The 19203-nt window shown below is 37.8% G+C and overlaps 1 protein-coding gene across 1 annotated transcript in view; it reads left to right on the top strand.

Moving 5' to 3' along the window:
- The window catches only part of DNAH1 (dynein axonemal heavy chain 1), a 201851-nt gene that overhangs the window by 53754 nt on the left and 128894 nt on the right, over positions 1-19203 (top strand). Inside the window, exons 13-18 of the mRNA XM_081935349.1 lie at positions 454-647; positions 3327-3552; positions 4022-4141; positions 11968-12050; positions 13001-13142; positions 14062-14217. Of these exons, the coding sequence (XP_081791475.1) occupies positions 454-647; positions 3327-3552; positions 4022-4141; positions 11968-12050; positions 13001-13142; positions 14062-14217 (921 nt within the window). The remainder of the gene's footprint in view (positions 1-453; positions 648-3326; positions 3553-4021; positions 4142-11967; positions 12051-13000; positions 13143-14061; positions 14218-19203) is intronic.

Raw genomic sequence — 19203 nt, 5'->3', positions numbered from 1 at the left:
ATAATACATTCATTGTTTTTCACTGAATGCCGGCAAGCCATGCTAAAAGGATAGGTTAGCCAAAATATTTAATCTCCCCAAAGCTGGGGTATGAAGCCTGCTACTGTGAACAGCTTGTAGAGATAAGCTACAACAGAATTAAGGCAACGTTTGGTGCAAATCACATTTAGTATGACTAGGAATTCAAACCGAGCTCCATACATTAAAGTTAGATCTTTGAATTGTTTATAACAGACCAGTTCTGGTACTTATGTATGATAACCTTTATTATGGCAGTTATGAGGAAAAAGAATAGTTTCTATAAGATACTGAAGTCAAAAATAAAAAAGGAATCTTGTTATGGTGCATGGTTATGGGTGGCTTTTAATTTTGTGCAACCACCTTTTTAGAAACAACAGAAGCAGACGATAATCCTGTTTATGCTAAATGACTCTTCTTTTATCTCTTTTTCAGTATGTGCTTGAAAACATGTTCATCTGTGGCACACCATTGTTAGAGTCTGTGGGTCTGAATGAGCCAGCTGTGATAGAATTGCGGAATACCATCTGTACTTGCATCCGCAAAGCACTGATCCCCCTTCAAGCTTATGCCAAGAATTATGAAAAGTACTTAGAACTGAATAATCGTGATATCCACAGCCTCTTAAAGTAAGCAGCATTCACATGCAAGAGCAGGAACTAAAAACTGAAAGGGTAGATTGATACACAACCACTCTGACTTTACTTTCTGTAGAATTAAAGGGCAAATAAAAAACCCCAAAAACCCGCAAGTAGCTTTCTAAAACATATTGGCTTGGATCCTAAGTTCTTGCTCCAATTACTTTTTCATCCATTTCCTGTCCATCTGCAGCTCCCCACCATGTTCTCCATCATTCCCACAGGTCCTCCCAATTCTCAGGAGCAGGTGTTTGGCACTGAGAGGAGTGGGTTAGGAAACCTCTGCTTCATGAATACCGTGAAGTTGACTGAAAGGAATATAGATTTTGCTTTTGATATCAGAAACTATATCAAGTTGATTATATTTTCTTTAGCATCAGAATGGTTACTGATTGATTTTTTTTAAATGCAGATGAGGGGTGTGAGTCACATTTTTCAATTTATTTTTACCTTTCCTAAAACAGTAGATATTTTAAGGTTTCTTCCCATTCAAAAATTATTTGTGACCATAAATACACACTGAATAAGAAGGCACAATTGCTACTCTTGAATAAATAGTGTGGGCAGCCTTGACTCCTAGAGGAAATATAAATGTAATGAAGGAAAGACTATTTTTGAGAGATCAGTACACATTAAGCATTTATTTATTTATTTATAATATCATTCACATGTTATCCTTTTCAATATTCACTTAAAATTTTAATTGTCTAAAAATTATCTGTAAAAACCCTTCATAACACCTTTTAATTTTTGGTGGTTAGCTTATATATATATCCGCCAAAATGTTGAAGAAAAGGTTTTTTTCTCCTGGTATATTAGCCAAAATGGAATTATCTTGCTACATAAAAATTGTTTTAAGCCCATTCATTAAAATCTTATAATGATATATTCATCTTTTTATCCTCCTATATAAAATTTAAATTTATTACTTTTTCTTTCCTTCATCTAAAAAACTAATGTTTCTATATGATTTCTCTTCTTACCATTCATTCCTGTGTCCATTTTTTATAAAGGCTTACTATCATCATCATCATCATCATCATCATCAAGGAATTGAACTTTAAAACACTGTTTGCAAAGTGCATGTTGCTTCTCATTATTATCTTTCTTTCAGCTTTCTGCTTCAAACACTTACTATTTGATTTATTTTGTGCCTTTTATGTCTTAGATAACCATTTTTGCAAGATAACTCTATCCTACTGCGTACAAAGTTGAATTTTGAAAATTATTTTCTTAATCATTACTTTCCAGTTGATCACCACTTGCTAAGTGGAACTACAGATTAGCTCTGCATGTATTGCCATTTTATATAAACAGATTGAATCTCCTCATGTTTAAATTTGCTTCTGGGTATCTGGAACTTCAGCTTGCTTGCTTATTATTGTTTATTTTTAAATAACAATATTTTTATTCTGCCATTTTTATTACAACAATGCAGGGAGATCTACATAACAGAGAATATAAAATATCTTTACATAACATAAAAATTATAGATGCAGCCCAGGGGGTTCTTTCCACATCAAAAGTCCATTTGACCAGGATGGCTTTCACTGCTTTGTAAAATGCAAGCAAGCATTTTCCCCACCAATTCGGGGGTCAGGAGGGGGGGGGATATTTCACAATATGAGAATCCACAATGAGAATGCATGCCTCCAACCTCCTTCAATCGAACAAATACACAAGAGCTAAGCTATATTGGATATGCTTCAAAAGTTAAAATTAGCATCATGAATAGGCCTATGTAGACCTAAATCATTATCAGTGTAGAACCCTACTTTTAAGAGTAAGGTTAAAAGGTTAAAAAAGGCCTAGAACTGAAGGTGCAGCCTTTCCAGTTTATTAGGAACTGAAAAACATAATTTATTCCATATATTTACTATGGAGTTAAATATGATTCTGTTTGATCAGATTAAAACCATTGTATTAAACTAATGTTGATACATACTGGACAAAGTGTACATGACTAGCTGGTTCCTAAGGTAGGAGTGGAGACTTTGGTCCTGTGGGACACATCAGGTCCGGAAGGAATCCTCTGGGGACTGTACATTTAGCAGTTGTTTAAACTGAAAGTGATTCTTTTTCTTGCATGATTCTCTTTAGTCACTCCACCTCCCCCATATATGCTTTACATTCTTACATTCACATATACCCCCACTCTATCTTTCTTAGAAATGGGCTGATTTTCTCCCTTTCTCCTGAGAGGAAAAGAAAAGTAATGAGCTTTTCCTTCCTTCCTTTTAGCAAAGAAGCAAGAAAACATTGCATTTATGTTGTCATTCAGAGAGCAAATACAGCAATCAGCCTTTCCTTCCAGTAAGAAAGGACAAAATGGTTGAGTTTTAATCCTGTTTGCTGTTTTTTTGTGTGTGCTGTTTATATTTGATGGCAGAAGATTCTGGGGACATCCAGAATCAGGTTTTCTGGGGAGTTTGATTACTGTCTGACTACTTTCCTGACACGCCGTAGTTTTCAGAGGAGAAGTTATGTTCCTTCATATGGATTGTTTCCTTCTATTCTGATGGGGATTTTTGGAGTTGTTAACCAGGTTGGAGAAAATGATTATATACAAAAGTAAATATTTAAAAGTTTTGTGAAGCAGCATTCCTGCCATAGCTGTATTATTTGGTTTGGTTGTTCGTTTGCTGAAAATGTATTTCTGCTTATTTCTAGAGACTATGAGGTCAATTGCCCTTCTGCTTCAGAAGTAAGAGAAATAGTAAACAAGCATTTGGCAGAAAAAGAGTTGTTGGATAATAGCTTGCCAAGTGTCATGGTCATTGGCCCTTTTCATGTCAGCGTTGAAGGTGTAAAGCAGAGCCTATCCAAGAAATGCAAAGCTTTGGCTACTTCAATGCTGGACATATTGGCCAAGAATTTACATCGTCAAGTAGAAGATGTGAGTTTTATAGTTCGTACATTGCATCTTGAGGAATAACCAAGTAATTTTATAATTATTTCTGGAAATATACAATTATTTTACCAGAGATGGCTTATTGACATGTGAAACCCAGTATTATTATCAGAAATTGTGAAGAATGATTCAAACTTGCATTTCCTTTGACTTTCTTTACAATATCTCAATGAAGACACATGACATAATCAAACATCTGTTTACAGCCCATGTCACTGCTTATTGCTTGTAGAGAGGACAATGGGGAGGAAAAACAGAGCATAATGACGTTAACTAAATGTTGTCTTGGAGACATAGAAAAGGCTTGAAAAGAGATTAGGGGTCTGGGCAGGAGCGGGTGGTCTATATAAAGTGTAGTCTCAATTTCATACACCTGACCTCACCTTTTTGATGTACTTGAATGAACTCTTTGTTTCAGACTTAGTGCTGACAGAGTTATTATATCATTTTGCAGATCTGTGATGCTTTCAAGGCCATCAGCCGAAAAATTTATGAAAAACCAAACAGCATTGAGGAACTAGCTGAGCTGCGGGAATGGATGAAAGGAATCCCAGAGAAATTGAAAGTGCAGGAGGTGAAATGTAGTCAGGGAGATGGGATCAAATAACGGGAATGTCATGTGTAATAAGTGGAATTTAGACTTATATTTAAGCTGTTTTTAATCCAGGAATGTGCACTATTGGAACAATATGTCTAAGCGCTCTTTTTCTAACAAAACAAAATGAAAGCGTTTTAAATATAGGGGCTTCTTGGTGGCGCAGTGGTTGGAATATAGTACTGCAGGTTAATTCTGCTGACTGCCGACTGCCAGCAGTTTGACAGTTCGATTCTCATCGGCTCAAGATTTACTCAGCTTCCATCCTTCCGAGGTTGGTAAAATGAGGACCCAGATTGTTGGGGGCAATAGGCTGACTCTTTAAACTACTCAGAGAGAGCTGTAAAGCACCGTGAAGTGGTATATAAGTCTAAGTGCTATTGCTATTGTTATTTTACTCTGCTTTTTTTTTACATATACAACTTAAACCTAGCAATGATAATGTCAGCATTCCAAATATCATGCAGAATTAAATCAGAATCAAAGACAAAACTTTCCTTAAAGTTCCAATTTAATAAGACAGACATGTTGGCATTGTGCTATGAAATCCCAAATCTGATTTGCTTCCTGGGATTCCACCTAGTTGAAAGGTCATGATCTATTCCCACACCCACAAATCCATCACATGTTCCTGTTCCAATCTTCAACTTCCACGCTGGCATCTACACCCCTCTGCTTCCGGTCAGGTGTCGAGGTGCGGAGACAAAAGATGACCTTGGCTTCTATAAAAAAATGATAACAATACATTCCACAATCCTACTCCTTTCTATTCCCCCCCTCCCAACTACTACACTAATGAAACAGCATAGGAAATTAATAAAAAGTGTGGCAGGCCAAAGATCCTAAAAAGAACATAACTACAGGCCTGACAGGCGGCCTCTCCTCAGAAGAAAAACGTTTCCTGAAAAGAGAATAACATAAAAGTTAACATAACAAAATTAACCACCTCTTCTCCACCCAGGGAACCCCTTTGACTTATCGGGAAACTGCTCATTGAATTGCTTTACTAACTTCTCCACTTTTCGGTTCCCACATTTCACCCAAGTAGCTTCAGACCAAGGGTAACCCTTCCAATGCACTAAGTACTGTAAGCGACCCCTATTCAGCCTGGAGTCTACAATTTTTTCCACCTCAGATTGTGTTTCCCCTTCTATCACTACAGGAGGAGAGTGAGCTTGGTTGGATGCTCTTCTGTTAGACCCAATTACTGGTTTCAACAAGCTCCACTGAAATTCTGGGTCAATTTTCCCTAGACCTCTGGGTAGCCTGAGTTGAACTGTAACTGGGTTAACTATCTTCACTATTGGGAATGGACCTAAAAATTTTGGACCCAATTCCTTGCTAGGCATTCCTAATCTTATGTATTTGGTAGACACAAAAACTTTGTCCCCCACACGGAAGGGGTTTTTGAGCGAGCGATGTTGATCAGCTTGCTTCTTGTAGGCTTCTGCCGCAACTGCTAGAGCCTTCTTCGTATTCTCCCATCCTTTCTTTAGCATGTCCATCCATTTATTCAAAGACATGGAGGAAGGACGTTCTCTAGGAAACTCAGGCATGGCAACAACTTCCATGCCACTGGTAATCTGGAAACTCGCTAATCCTGTGCTGCTGTGGACCGCATCGTTGTACGCCACTTCGGCGAAGGGTAGCAAGTCCGACCAGTTGTCTTGCTGATAGTCCACAAAACACCGGAGGTATTGTTCCACCACTGCATTGCCTCTCTCTGCTGCGCAGTTCATGCTGGGATGAACCTCTGAGCTCAGTTCTTGTGTGGACCCAATGGATCTCAGGACCTCTCTCCAGAACTTGGCTGTGAACTGGACTCCGCGGTCTGAAATGATCCTCTTGGGTACTCCGTGCAGGCGATAAATGTGTTTCACAACCATTTTCGCTAATTTGTTTGCGGATGGCAATCCTGAGCAAGCAATGAAGTGTGCCTGCTTAGAAACCAAATCAATAACTGTCCAAATTACTTTATTCCCACTGCTGTCAGGGAGTTCCACGATGAAGTCCATTGCGACCTCTTCCCATGGACAGTTAGGGCTCTCTGCTGCAGGTGCTGTAAGTTCTGGGCTCTTGGATTCAATCATCCACGGCTGGTCTTTTTCCTCCTCCGAGGCCTCCCCCTTGGTAGGACTCTTTGTCACCTGAAGTTGGGGATCCTCTTCCAGAGGTCGTTTGGGCATTTCCCCCTCCAAGGCCTCCCCCTTAGTTGGACTCTTTGTCACCTTAAGTTGGGGATCCTCCTCCGGAGATTGTTTGCCCTTTTCCTCTTCCGAGGCCTCCCCCTTGGTAGGACACTTTGTCACCTTAAGTTGGGGATCCTCTTCCAGAGGTTGTTGGCCCAGATGACTCTTCTGTGGTAGCATCTGGGGCCCTCTCTTTACCGCCGTGGTGGTTGGTGCGCACGTTTGTGGCATTTGGGCTGGAGCCAAGCACTCTGACGCTCTGTGGCCAAGTTGACAGCAATGGTGGCATTTTATTGCCCCCCACGAGGAATGGAACCTAGTTACATCTCTAAACTCAGGAACCGTTTCATCAATTTGGGTTGCTCTCCAACTTGCAGCTTCCCCCTTGGTAAACCCTTCTTCCATGGTGGAGATTGCTTCTCTGTAGGAAGGTGGGGTAAGAAAGTTTTGGGGCATTGCAGGTGCACATTTTCCTGCCATACATCCTGCAGGCCTCCCTTTGGTAATACCTTCTTCCATGGAGATCTCTGTAGGAAGGTGGGGTAAGAACCTTTTGGGGCCTTGCAGGGGAGACTGGAACCGGTGGGGAGGTCAATCCCTCGGTTTGCCACTGCCCAGTTTTCTGCCATGGTGCCATCTGCTGAGGGAGGGCAGGTGCCCACTGGCATTCCTCCCATCCATGACCTGGGGTTAAGACCCATCCCGGGGTTGCCTGCTTCACAGGTTGAAGCTCAACCAATGATAGCTGGCTAGGGGGGGTTATGTGCCAAGGACCCTTCTGCTGGCTTGGAGGAGTTATGGGCCAAGTAGGTGCCCTCTGCTGGCTTGGAGGAATTTCCCATGCTGATGGCAAAGGAGGTGGCCAGTGGCATCTCATCCATCCATACTCTGGGAAGAAAACCCAATCTGGTTTTGCTTCATTTACTGGTTGCAGCCCCATTTGTGGTGGCTGGCAAGTGAAAGATGCTGGCCAAATCCCTTCTTGCTGCCTGGGTTGAAATTCCCATTTTGAAAGGGAATCTGTCTCTCACTCAGTTGCTGGGTAATAAGTCATTTCATTTATTGCTGTCTGGAAAGAATCAAAACCTCCATTCCAGGTTTTTTTTCAAGCCTTGCTTCCAAGCTGGGGGGAAGGAGGGGGAGCATGCACTCATGGTTAGTTGTCCGAAATGGTCTGGGAAGCCCCATCAGAGATGATTGCGTGGGGATGGCTTGAATCTCCATTCCTTTCATCTTCTAACTGGATGTAGAAAAGTCTTTTCCAGCCCCCTCCGTCCTCTTGCCAGATGCAATAAATAAAGCAGCATTCCATTGCCTTTGAAGTTATCAAGAAGCGTTGGCTCTCAGCTTCTTATCACCAAAAGCTTTCTCATTATTATTTTACGCTGTCCCGGTCAGCATTGGGAATTCAGCACCCCTTCCATCACCAGCCCCTCCCCCCTTGCGAGGGGGAGGGTGCTAGTGAATTATTTTAAAGGTGAGATTTGGGATAATGTCAGCGTTCCAAATATCATGCAGAATTAAATCAGAATCAAAGACAAAACTTTCCTTAAAGTTCCAATTTAATAAGACAGACATGTTGGCATTGTGCTATGAAATCCCAAATCTGATTTGCTTCCTGGGATTCCACCTAGTTCAAAGTTCATGATCTATCCCCACACCCACAAATCCATCACATGTTCCAATCTTCATCTTCCACGCTGGCATCTACCCCCCTCTGCTTCCGGTCAGGTGTCGAGGTGCGGAGACAAAATATGACCTTGGCTTCTATAAAAGAATGACAACATACATTCCACAATGCTACTCCTTCTATTCCACCCTCCCAACTACTACACTAATGAAACACATAGGAAATTAATAAAAAGTGTGGCAGGCCAAAGATCCTAAAAAGAACATAACTACAGGCCTGACAGATCCTTTTTCCACCTATTTTCCCCACAACATAATAATGTTTCTGTGAGATGTTGGACTGTTGGACTGAGAGAGGGTGACTGGCCAAAAGTTCACCAGACAATATTTTATACCTAAGGTAGGACTCACTTAATAAGAATGACAAAAGAAAATAAAACTAAATTCAGAAATGGGGGAAAGTAAAGTAGAAAAGAGAATAAACAGTGTACAGAAAAAAGAAAAGAAAAAAGAAACATTTTAAAAAGTAGCTTCCCATCTCATCATAAGTACAAACAAACTTAATTTCATCACCCACTATAACTTTAAATGCAGATATCATTTGTTATCCTTTAACATATTAGTCCTATCTCAGCAAAAAAGAGATCCCAAATTTATACAACTATATCTTATTTTAACATTGATCAAATGAACCAACATCGTACTTTTTTGCTTCTAACAATCATAATCATCAGTTCATTCAGATGCTGGTGCAAGAGTTGATATTTTTCTTTTTCTCATCTCAAAAATTTTTCAAGATTTTAACCAATTTCTTTTGTAAAATAATTTTACAATAAAAAGTCCTTATCCAGTCAATCTCTTGGCTTGTCAGTTGTGTTTCCACTTCAGTTGTTTTCTCTGTCTTATAGTCCTTTTTATTTTCTAATATTTCTGCAAATTATTTACATTCTGAGTTTCTGCATCAGTTAAAATGTTTCATCTCTTTATCTTCTAATGTATTTTCTTTCATATCATTGATTTCTTATTCAATATCATTTGGACAATCTATTCATTTAAGCAGTGCTATAATGAAGCTGCTATTTTTGATCCAATTCCTCAAAAAACTCCTGAACAATTTCAAATGTAAAAGCATTTTCTATAATTTTGCAAGCTCTGCTTCTGACTAAAGACAAGAGCCAGACTTTTTCCTTTCTCCCTAAAGAAATCTTTAGTCCTTTCTGATGTTCAATTTCTTAAATCATAAATCTCAAATTTCTTTTTCACTTAGGATAGACTAAACAAATTGGTTTCAATGAAGTGATGTTTATTTATATAATTATTTATATAAATAATTATTATATAATTATTGATATAATTATTATTTATAGCAGAAGTCCTAATTCATTGTTCCAAGTGTCTGGACCCTTAATTCATTTATAATATTCTTGAACCAGATTTTTATTTAGCTTTCTACCAATTTATTTCTATTTTTAAAAAAGTTTTTCTGCTTACAGATAATTTTTAATTTATTCAAAAATAAAGGTAGACTCACCAGGTGGCTTTTCACTTGTAGTATTTAAGATCTCTAATATCTTTAAGGTGGTTGAATAGATCCTTTTACAAAGTGATTGCAAGTGAATGTCCTTTAAAAGGTTCCTCTGCAGTTGAGAATATGATAGTTCTCTTCTTCTCCCAGCACTCAGACCTGTGGGAAACCAATATCCTGTCATCTGCTCATGAGCAGCAGCCTTCAGGAGCACATACAGGCAATTTCATGCTATCTTTTTATGCAGGAAGATTCCATGGGACTGATCTACTTCCCTATCCTTTGGTCGTAGCTGCAGTCATTGTCTACCCTCATTCAGAGATGTCTTAGTTCTTCATTCCTCACCTGGAAGTTTCAATATGTATAAATTATCTTGAAGGAGTAGTGCTTGAGTATGTAAACATTTATTTCAGACCAAATGAGAGCACCTTACTTAACTAATAAATAAGGATATTTCCAAGTCCCTGATTTTGTATTCTGTACTTAGTGAGCCGATGCTGATTTTTAAGAAACTGCAGCTATAACATATTCTGGAAAACCATTATATAAAATTATATATAATGGTATAAAACCATTTATACCATTAGATAAAAAAGATGTCAACGTTTCAAATACCATCCAGAATTAAATCAGAGTCCAGGGCATAGCTTTCCTCAAAGTTCCAATTTAATAAGAGAGACATGTTGGTACATCTGTGGAAAACCCGAATCTGAAAGCTTCCTGGGTTTTTCACCAAGTTGAAAGTTCATGACCTTGCCTCCACACCCACAAGTCCATCACATGGTCCAATCTTCCACTGCCATGCTGGCATTTCCACCCATCCATTTCTGGTCAGGTGCAGAGGTGCAGAGACAAAGAATGACCTTGATTTCTAGAAAGGATTTTTTAATTTTGAAAACAATATTGAAAACATTCTATTCCTTACTATTCCCCCCTCCCAATTCCCCACTAATGAAACAGCATAGTCAGCATAGTAAAGATAGAGAGTGTGTGTGGCAGGCCAAAGATCCTAAAAGGAATATGACTGCAGACCTGATAAAAGAAGCATTTCAAGCTTCTGCACAGCACTATGTACAAACAGAGCAGTACACTCTTGGATTCATATAAAAGATGTAGATATCTGGGGACAGAAGTGCTATGGCAGTAGAAATATCTGTTGGTGTATAAACTACAGTGAACATTTGCTGCAAAACAATTTGTTCAGTTCTTTATTTAGATCATGAGCATCAGTATATAAATTGACTGACCACTATCAATATTAGTGTTTATAATTTATTTATTAAAACCATGCTTTTCTATTCTGGCAAGTATTCAAAGTCGATAAAATATATTTTAAAAACCCAAGAATTAAAAAAAACTTAAACACATAAATTAACATTATAATTGATACTAACATCATAGAACAGAAGAGAAGCATTTTTATAGATTTTCCAAAACACCTAGAGATTAGGAGCCAAACTCGGTTCCTTGAAGGAGTATGTTCCATAACATGTGAAGCAACAGAAAAGAAGGCCTTCCCCATGTGCCAGAAACTCATGATTGCAGAGATATCTTCCAGTGGACTTTTCATTGAGATCTTAACAATGTGCAAGGTTGTAAATAGGTAAGATACTGTGTTAGAAAGTCAGGCCTTATGCCCTGTAGATGTTTAATGATCAGAACCAGCTCTGCTAAGCGATTAGCAGCCAGAGCAGACCTTTTAGTATAGACATCATATGTTCTCTCTATCTGCATCAGTTAAGCTACTTTGGTTTGTGCCAGTTGCAATTTCTGACACTTCTCAAGGGAAGGATAGCCCAATGTAGAACGTATTACAGTAATCAAAACAACATGTGACAAGGCACACATCCAATTGGTTCAGGGATAATTACAGTTAATGCCCTTGATATAATTATACAAATGTGCTCCTGGCCATAGTCACCACCTGTAAATTTAGTAGCAACAGATATAATCAAAGGACACCCAGACTGTGAAGTCTAATTATGTTGATTCCCAGATTATTAAAAAATGCTAAAAAGCATGGTAGAGTTGGCAATGACACCGTCTTGCAGTTGCCAATATGATTTAACAGGCTTTAAGAATCATCTATAATGTGGGTGTCAAATTTGTCATGTCATGTTGCCATCACGTGACATTCCGCGATGTTTTCCCCATTCACTGGGGTGGGGTGGGCGTGGCCTGCACATGATGCATCTGGCCCACTGGCTGCCAGTTTGACACCCCTGCTATAGTCTTACACTTCCTAAAGTATCCTAAATTAATAATTCAGAAGTTTTTAGATCCTGCTATGTTCCTTGTGTTACTATAGCCTAACAATCAAGCAATAGAATTATTTCTTCTTTCTTCATCCTTGTATCTGAATCTCACCATATTAAAGTTTGTTCCGTAATGGAATGGAATGTTGATCATGGAAATAATGTCTGCCTCTGTTTTTCTCTCTGTCTCTATGTATCATCCTGTAGGAATTGATAGTCAGTGTTATGGAAGAATATGAAGTCATGGAGGAATTTCTTTACAATTTGACTCAAGATGACTTCAATGACAAGTAAGCATAAGTCATTTCCCCTGCAGTCAGAGCAAGACCTTTGGCCTGGGTTATTATATTTTGTGCCTTAGGGCTTTATTTACACATCAGAAGGCTTCATCAAATCTCTTCAGGCAGCCAGAAAAGATACCTGCTGCACTACCTTATTCAAATGCAGAAGCTGTGAGGGTGTGAGCCTGCAGCCTTGAATTTAGGCAATCTTGTAGTTTCTGACCTTTAAAAAAAAATAAAGGTCTTTTTTTTTTGGGTTGCATCTCATGAAAGACCAATGAATTTAGTGACTGTAAAGTGTGAGATTGTTAGACTGTATATTTCTGTGTATATAGAGGTAGAGCATTCACAAGAACCTATGAATTGCTCAACAACGTCTGTCCTTGCCAACATTTCAATGCAAATATATACTACAAACTAGATGCAGAAAGTAGAAAATTTGGTCCCAGCCTGTACAATGTATTTTCTTTTCCATAGCATTTAAAGTAAATAAGAAAACATATAAATATTACATGTGATGTGAGCTGAAATACCCTGAACATAATTTGATGTTATTTTTAACTTGTTAAGAATTTGAATAACATGTTTGATTTGCAACATAATTTATCTACTATTATTTCAGTGACCAGGCTCAAAAATATATTATGATGAAGTGGGTCATTATAATATTTCCTATTTTTATAGGCTGAGAACTAATGTAGCTATTCTGTCTTCTGTTTCACTGGAGCTTCTTTTCTTGAATTATAGCATGGTTTGCCATGTGACATAACCAAAGCTATTTTATTTAATATATATCCTGCACTTAGGTGTGATTGCATGCATGATGGAATAGTATGATATTAAGGAGTTTGTGGGATTATTTTTTTTAATTTTCATTCCCAGATACTGCCTGTATTTAGCTGTAAGAAGTATTAGCACTTTCTTATAAAACCCCAAGAGACATTCATTTGTGCTTTCAGGTGGGCTGCAAGTAACTGGCCTCTGAAGATCTCTACACAAATTGAATTAATAAGACAACAGCATATTGAAGATGAGGAAAGATTCCATAAAATTCAGCTGATGGATCAAAATAATTTCTTGGAACGTTTAGATGGCCTTCAGGTACAAATCCCTGAATGCAGGTTTATCTGATTCTCATTCTCTCATTCTCATTAAATAAACATGCATGGGTATATAAGCAAGATTGATACATGAAATTGTCTATTAACCACATTTGTCAAAATAACCGTTCTTATTTAATTCATGCAATATCATCATCAGGGTTTATACGGCCCTATGCTGTTTTGAATCCTGCAATAAATGTTCTTTGGCACATAGACTTTTAATATATAATATAAGACTTTTCATATAAAAAGGATATGCTTCCATGGTTTTGCTTAGACTATACATTTGCTCTTGTCCTGAATGTATTTACATGTCATCCTATTTGGAGATTATTTCCCATATATTTAAAATGGTGTTACTTTGAATATTTTGCAAATATTGGTTTTAATTCATGCTGTTACCAACTTGCTAAAACCCAGGCATACAGCCTGTGGCTAAATACCATATGTACCAAACATCTCCTTTTCAAATTTTGTTACCTACCTGTAACAAATCTACAATGCTGTTCCTCCGAATATGAATATTATATATGTGTGTGTATTTCTGTGTATGGAAGAGTATGCAACCAAGGGAATTGGGGGTGGGTGGGTTTGTACATACACCTTTTGATTTATTTTCCACCCAAAAATCAAGTGAAATGTGATCGGAGTCATTTTAAGAATATGTGTGTCTGTTGATTAAACGTTTCAAAGTAAAAATAAATAAATACGCCAATCCATTTTTAAAAATGCAACCCTGATATGCTATTCCAAGACTGGTTGCTAATTTCGTCTCAGAAATGCATTGAACTTGTAACCAAAAGGCAACTACACAATTGAAATGTTGGAAGAAATTCATAGACCTATTTTCCAGTCAACATATTTGTCTGACTGAAGGATTCTCTCTTCCTATATATTACGTTTGCTTTCTTTTCCAGATTGCAGTGGCTGGATTTTCTGCACACATGGATATTGGCCGGGCCCATGAGATAGCCAATGAAGCCAGAAGAATCAGGAAGCAATTGAAAGAGTCCCAGCAGTTGGCATTGCTTTACAATAATCGGGAGCGTATTTTCGGTATGCATGTAACTAATGTGAGTGTCCAGCATTTTTGTCAGTTCATCATGCTTTATATTCCTTTGTGAACAAAAGCTTCCCAATATCTCATCACCAGTATCTCATTACAACTTCACCACATTGCTGTCTGTATTTTCTGAGCAGGTTGATTTAAAATTCTTCCCTGCAATCTAACAAGTGTTTTTCTCCTGTCTGTGAGCAGCAGAAAACTAAACAAACATATATTTTTTACTGTCTCTGCTGTCCATTCCAGTTGCTTCTGGTCTGTCTATGAGCTAGAAAATGTGTCCCCAATTCATGTGCTGGGAACACTGCTCTTCCCCCATATTGTCAGCATCACTAGCCAGTGGGAAAATCATGTGCCAATCGCATCACCTAAAGGTTTAAGTCATCTGTCAGAATTTATCCTATTATTCACTTGCCACTTCTCCCAGTCTAGGGACCAGCTGCTGAGGCTGGGAGAGGTAGCAAGTGAAGGGGAGAGAAGGCTGTTTAGCCACCAGATCTCTGACCTAGTCCCTGGCTCAGAGACTGACCAGTCTGAATAGCTGACAGTTAGAGTCAGACGTGACAGTTACAGGAGGGTTTTAATAGTTGTCTCTGCTGTACCACCATCTCTCCTTCCCCCACCCTGCCCTAGCAGAAGCTGTTAGGGCAGCTTTTGAACATATGCACCCTACATAACAGCTGAGAGTTACTCTCTGTGTGTACGGACACATATGTGGTTGTGCTGGGGAGTGGAGTGGCAGAGAAAGCCAGCTCTTTCTCTTCAGCTTCACTTAATCTCCACAGCTTCCAGTGATCAGCTGTTATTCAGACTCATCCAATTGCATTAAACTGGAAAGAGCCCTGTTTGGGGGATTAAAAAAACCTCTGCTCCAAACTGATTAATGTTGGAGGACTACGTCCAGGGACCCCTGTTACTGCACATATTGTATAAAAATTAGTTATTAACCAAAGTCCAGAGAAATTCAGCTATAGGTTTTATGATTAAAGTCTAATATGCAAAGGGACCTGGTTAAAAATAGTAAACTAGCATTCTTCTTTTTTTTTAACTGGCTGAATGTTTTATCTACCATTCAGGCAACATGGAATAAAAAACTTTATATTAAACTTTATCACAAGCATATGTTGTTTGCATTTTGTGCCTTTCTGTTCCTATGTGAAATAATATCAACATTTGTAGAAAGGAGTTGGCAGTATCATATTTATACATTTGATGCCCAAAGGGTCTAAACTCATTTTTTATAATTAATTCCTATGTAACTTTGATCCTAACTTTTTTTCTACTGTCCCTCTCTCACATATAGTCTGTAATATGTTTATTGTAATACAATATATATATATATATATATATATATATATATATATATATATGTATGTATGTATGTATGTATGTATGTATGTATGTATGTATGTATTTGTGTTATACAAATACAACACAAATATATAAAAAAGGCAACATTAAAAATAAAAAAAAATATGGTTTTCTGCCTGCATGGTCTTCTGTGATGAGCCGAAGGACAGAAAGAGGGAGTAGTGACCTTCCTCCCATATTTAGGCATACCAGGGGTTGTAACACAAATACATACCTAATTCCCTGGCTCAACTGATAAGGAGGCGAGCCTGTGGCTTAGTGGATAAGACTCCTGCCTAAGATATAATACAGCCCAGGTTCAAATCCCAGTAAGGGTATGGCTAGCTGATGAGAGCTAATTAGCTCGAAATAGATCTATACTAGTCTCCCTTTATTTATTTATCAGTACAAATACAACACACACACACGCGCACACACACACACACACACACACACACACACACACACACACACATATATATATATATATATATATATATATATATATATATATATATATATGTTTTCGTAGATTTTCACGGGTGTAGGTATGCTGGTTTTGTTGTATTCGGGTCTTTTCCCGTAAGGTATATATATATATATATATATATATATATATATATATATATATATATATATATATATATATATATATATATATATATATATATATATATAAAATAATATATTTCTTTTTAGTTATTATGATATTACATTTATTTCATTTCAACTCCTACATAAGTAGTTTATATTACTGTGACCATACATTTTTATTATAAAATATTTGAAAAAGCTGTACTTTAGAGTTATTTGTTTTTCAAAAACTTACTTTTATCTTTTGTTTAATCATTTAACTTTTACCATACAAATAGTACCAGTTAATGCATATTCATGTGAAAAATATAAAATTGAATTGTCTCTTTAAAAATAAATATACATATACTGTTTGCTTTTATTTTATTAGAATATACATTTTTGTAAAGTTTTCTTGTTTTACTCTTAATTTTTCCTTTGTAAAGCCAATTTATAAGTGTAAAGAATTATTTATTGTTATAAACCTCTCTCAGATTTATCCCCTTTTCAGATTTGCCCGTTATTTTTTCCCAACCAAATATGGACCCCATATTTTATAACCACTTCCCAATTTCCCATTTTTAACCAATTTAAGAAATTATAAAAGTCAGGTGAAATAAGTGCCTAGCAGGAGGGAAGACAGATATTTGCATTCATATTGGTATCCATGAATGAATCAATCAGTCAATCAACAAATCAATGAAAACTGAGAATTAAAAATACAGCAGAAATTATTTGAAACAGTGCCTGACAGAATTCACATTCAGAATAGGTTCATGTAATTTCCTGGTCTAATCCCTGGAGGAACAAAGTCTTCAAAGCTTTTCTATAGGGCAGCAGGACCAGGTCAATCTGAATTTCAGGGAACATTATTCTATAGGTAGATACTGCAAGAGAAAAGGCACGCCCCCTGAAAGCCAACACTTGGCTGATGGGACTAGAGCATGCCAAACCTATCAGGTCTGGTTGGACAAGCAGAGATTAAAAACGGTCCTTCAGATATCTAGGCCCTGTATTGTGAAGGGCTTTATGGGTGGCCATTAGCAACTTGCATTGTACCCAGAAATTGATTGGTAACCAGTATATCTCATATAGTGATGTTAATAGGTGTACTATGGTGTGTAAATAACTACTTCCACAGCTTTGCTCAGTTCTGGACTAGCTATAGCTTTTCAATTATCTCCAAAGATAGCCTCATGTTGGGTGCATTGCTGCAGCCCAACTGCAAGCTAACTAAAACATGAGTGAATGTGGTATCCAGAAATTGGTGTAGTTGGTGTACAATGTGTGTAAAAGGCCTCCTGGCCATGTTTGCCACCAATTCTTTATGCAGGACTCAAGAATCTAGGAAGACCTCCATATTGCACAACATTTCAGTCTGTGAAATTGAAATCCCATCCAAAACTGCTGATGAGATGTTCTGGTATGCCCAAAGTTCATGGTTACTAGGCTTAACTAGGGTCCAGTCTGAAATTGTCTTCATCCAGACTTCCACAGCTTATGGCTATTAAGGCAACATCACTTAATTGGTCTAGATGCCAACAGATGACTTCATGCAAGAGATCCACATAGATGGTATATAAGAGTAGGGAGAACCTTGAGATATTCCACAAAGGAAGGGCCTAAGGCTAGATCTCTCATCTTCAGTTGGAACCAGCCATGGAGAGAAGAGGGAGAAACAGTATAATACTATGTCTCCCATTCCTAACCCTTTGAGCCAGTCTAAAGTAAACCATAATCAATGATGTTGATGGCTCTTAAGACCTCATGGCAATCATGCACTAGCCAATCCTGGTTCCACCACAGGATTTCTACAAGTGCAATCAATGCCATCTCAGTATTATATCCAGGTCTGAAACCCCATCTAGAAAAGTTCAGATTAAACATTAATATAATTTGGCTGAAAAATATGGTTAATAGAATATAAAATGTGAGCAAGCAAATTCCTGATTGATATCCCCCACAGGACTATCCAGACAGCTGCTTTAATATGCTTCCTTTAGTTTATGAGCTGACACAAAAATTAACACAATTTGCTCTGAACCATCAGACAAAGCACTGTTCTATACCAATAATGAGGCCAACGAATGGCACCATTTTTACCACATTAGCTATAATGGGAAACAATTTAAAAAGAGCAATTGGTGAATTTCCTATAGTAAAAAAAAAAAAATCATCACTAACTGCTTGGCAAGGGATGTGGCTGGAACAAGAGGCATGTTTTGACTGATGACTATATCCACTAATTTAATCTTCTGGCAGAATCTGATGCTGAAGATCTATAGAGTTTCATTGTTTGTCAGGATCAGCCTCTTATTTTACATTAAAGTCACCTATGTTGCAGATGATCCTCAGATTCCCACATGAAATTCTTGTTCTCTTTTTATGTTTTTTTCTCTGTCCTTTCTGCCTCACTTAGCCTTTCTGTCTCTCTAGGTCTGCGTAAAAACAAAAGGACAGGAGGTTGTTGACCAGTGCTGGCTGGTGGACTCCCCACTTCTCCTGACCTCTGCTCCCCAGCCTTTGCCCTGTATTTCATCCTCTCTTTCACTCCTTCGACCAGATTGGCTGTCAGATGTGGGAGCATTCTTCACTCTTCACAGGGAACATATCTGGGAGGATTTACATTACTCCATTATGTAATCTATATGTGCAGACTAGAAATAGCAAACTCTTGACAGAATCATTCAGTAAATGAGAAAATATGAAATCTTCAGCTCCCATTCTCTTTGGAAAACTAAACCCCATAAGCAATTGCTATCTATGCCGTTTCTGAAAGTGGCCAGGAGATACTGGTAGATCCCAGTTCCTTAATCTTGTGCCAAGAGAGGATGAAATAAGCCACTTTAACACCAATCAATTAAATACAAAATTGGGTGGTTTCAGCTCTAACTTTGAGGCAAGACAACATCATGAGCACATAGGTTTAAAGAACACAGGTAATTCTCAACTTAATGGGACCAGAAATTCTATTGCTAAGCAAGGCAGTTGTAAAGTGAGTCACAACTTAATTTATTACTGTTTTTGCCATGGCTGTTAAGCAAATCACTACATTTGTTAAGTGAATTGTGTG

Source organism: Natrix helvetica, assembly GCF_964273705.1.
Source record: "Natrix helvetica genome assembly, chromosome: 1".
NCBI classification, from domain to species: Eukaryota; Metazoa; Chordata; class Lepidosauria; order Squamata; family Natricidae; genus Natrix; species Natrix helvetica.
The sequence above is the reverse complement of the archived record's forward strand: the minus strand, read 5'-3'. Positions and strand labels throughout refer to the sequence as shown.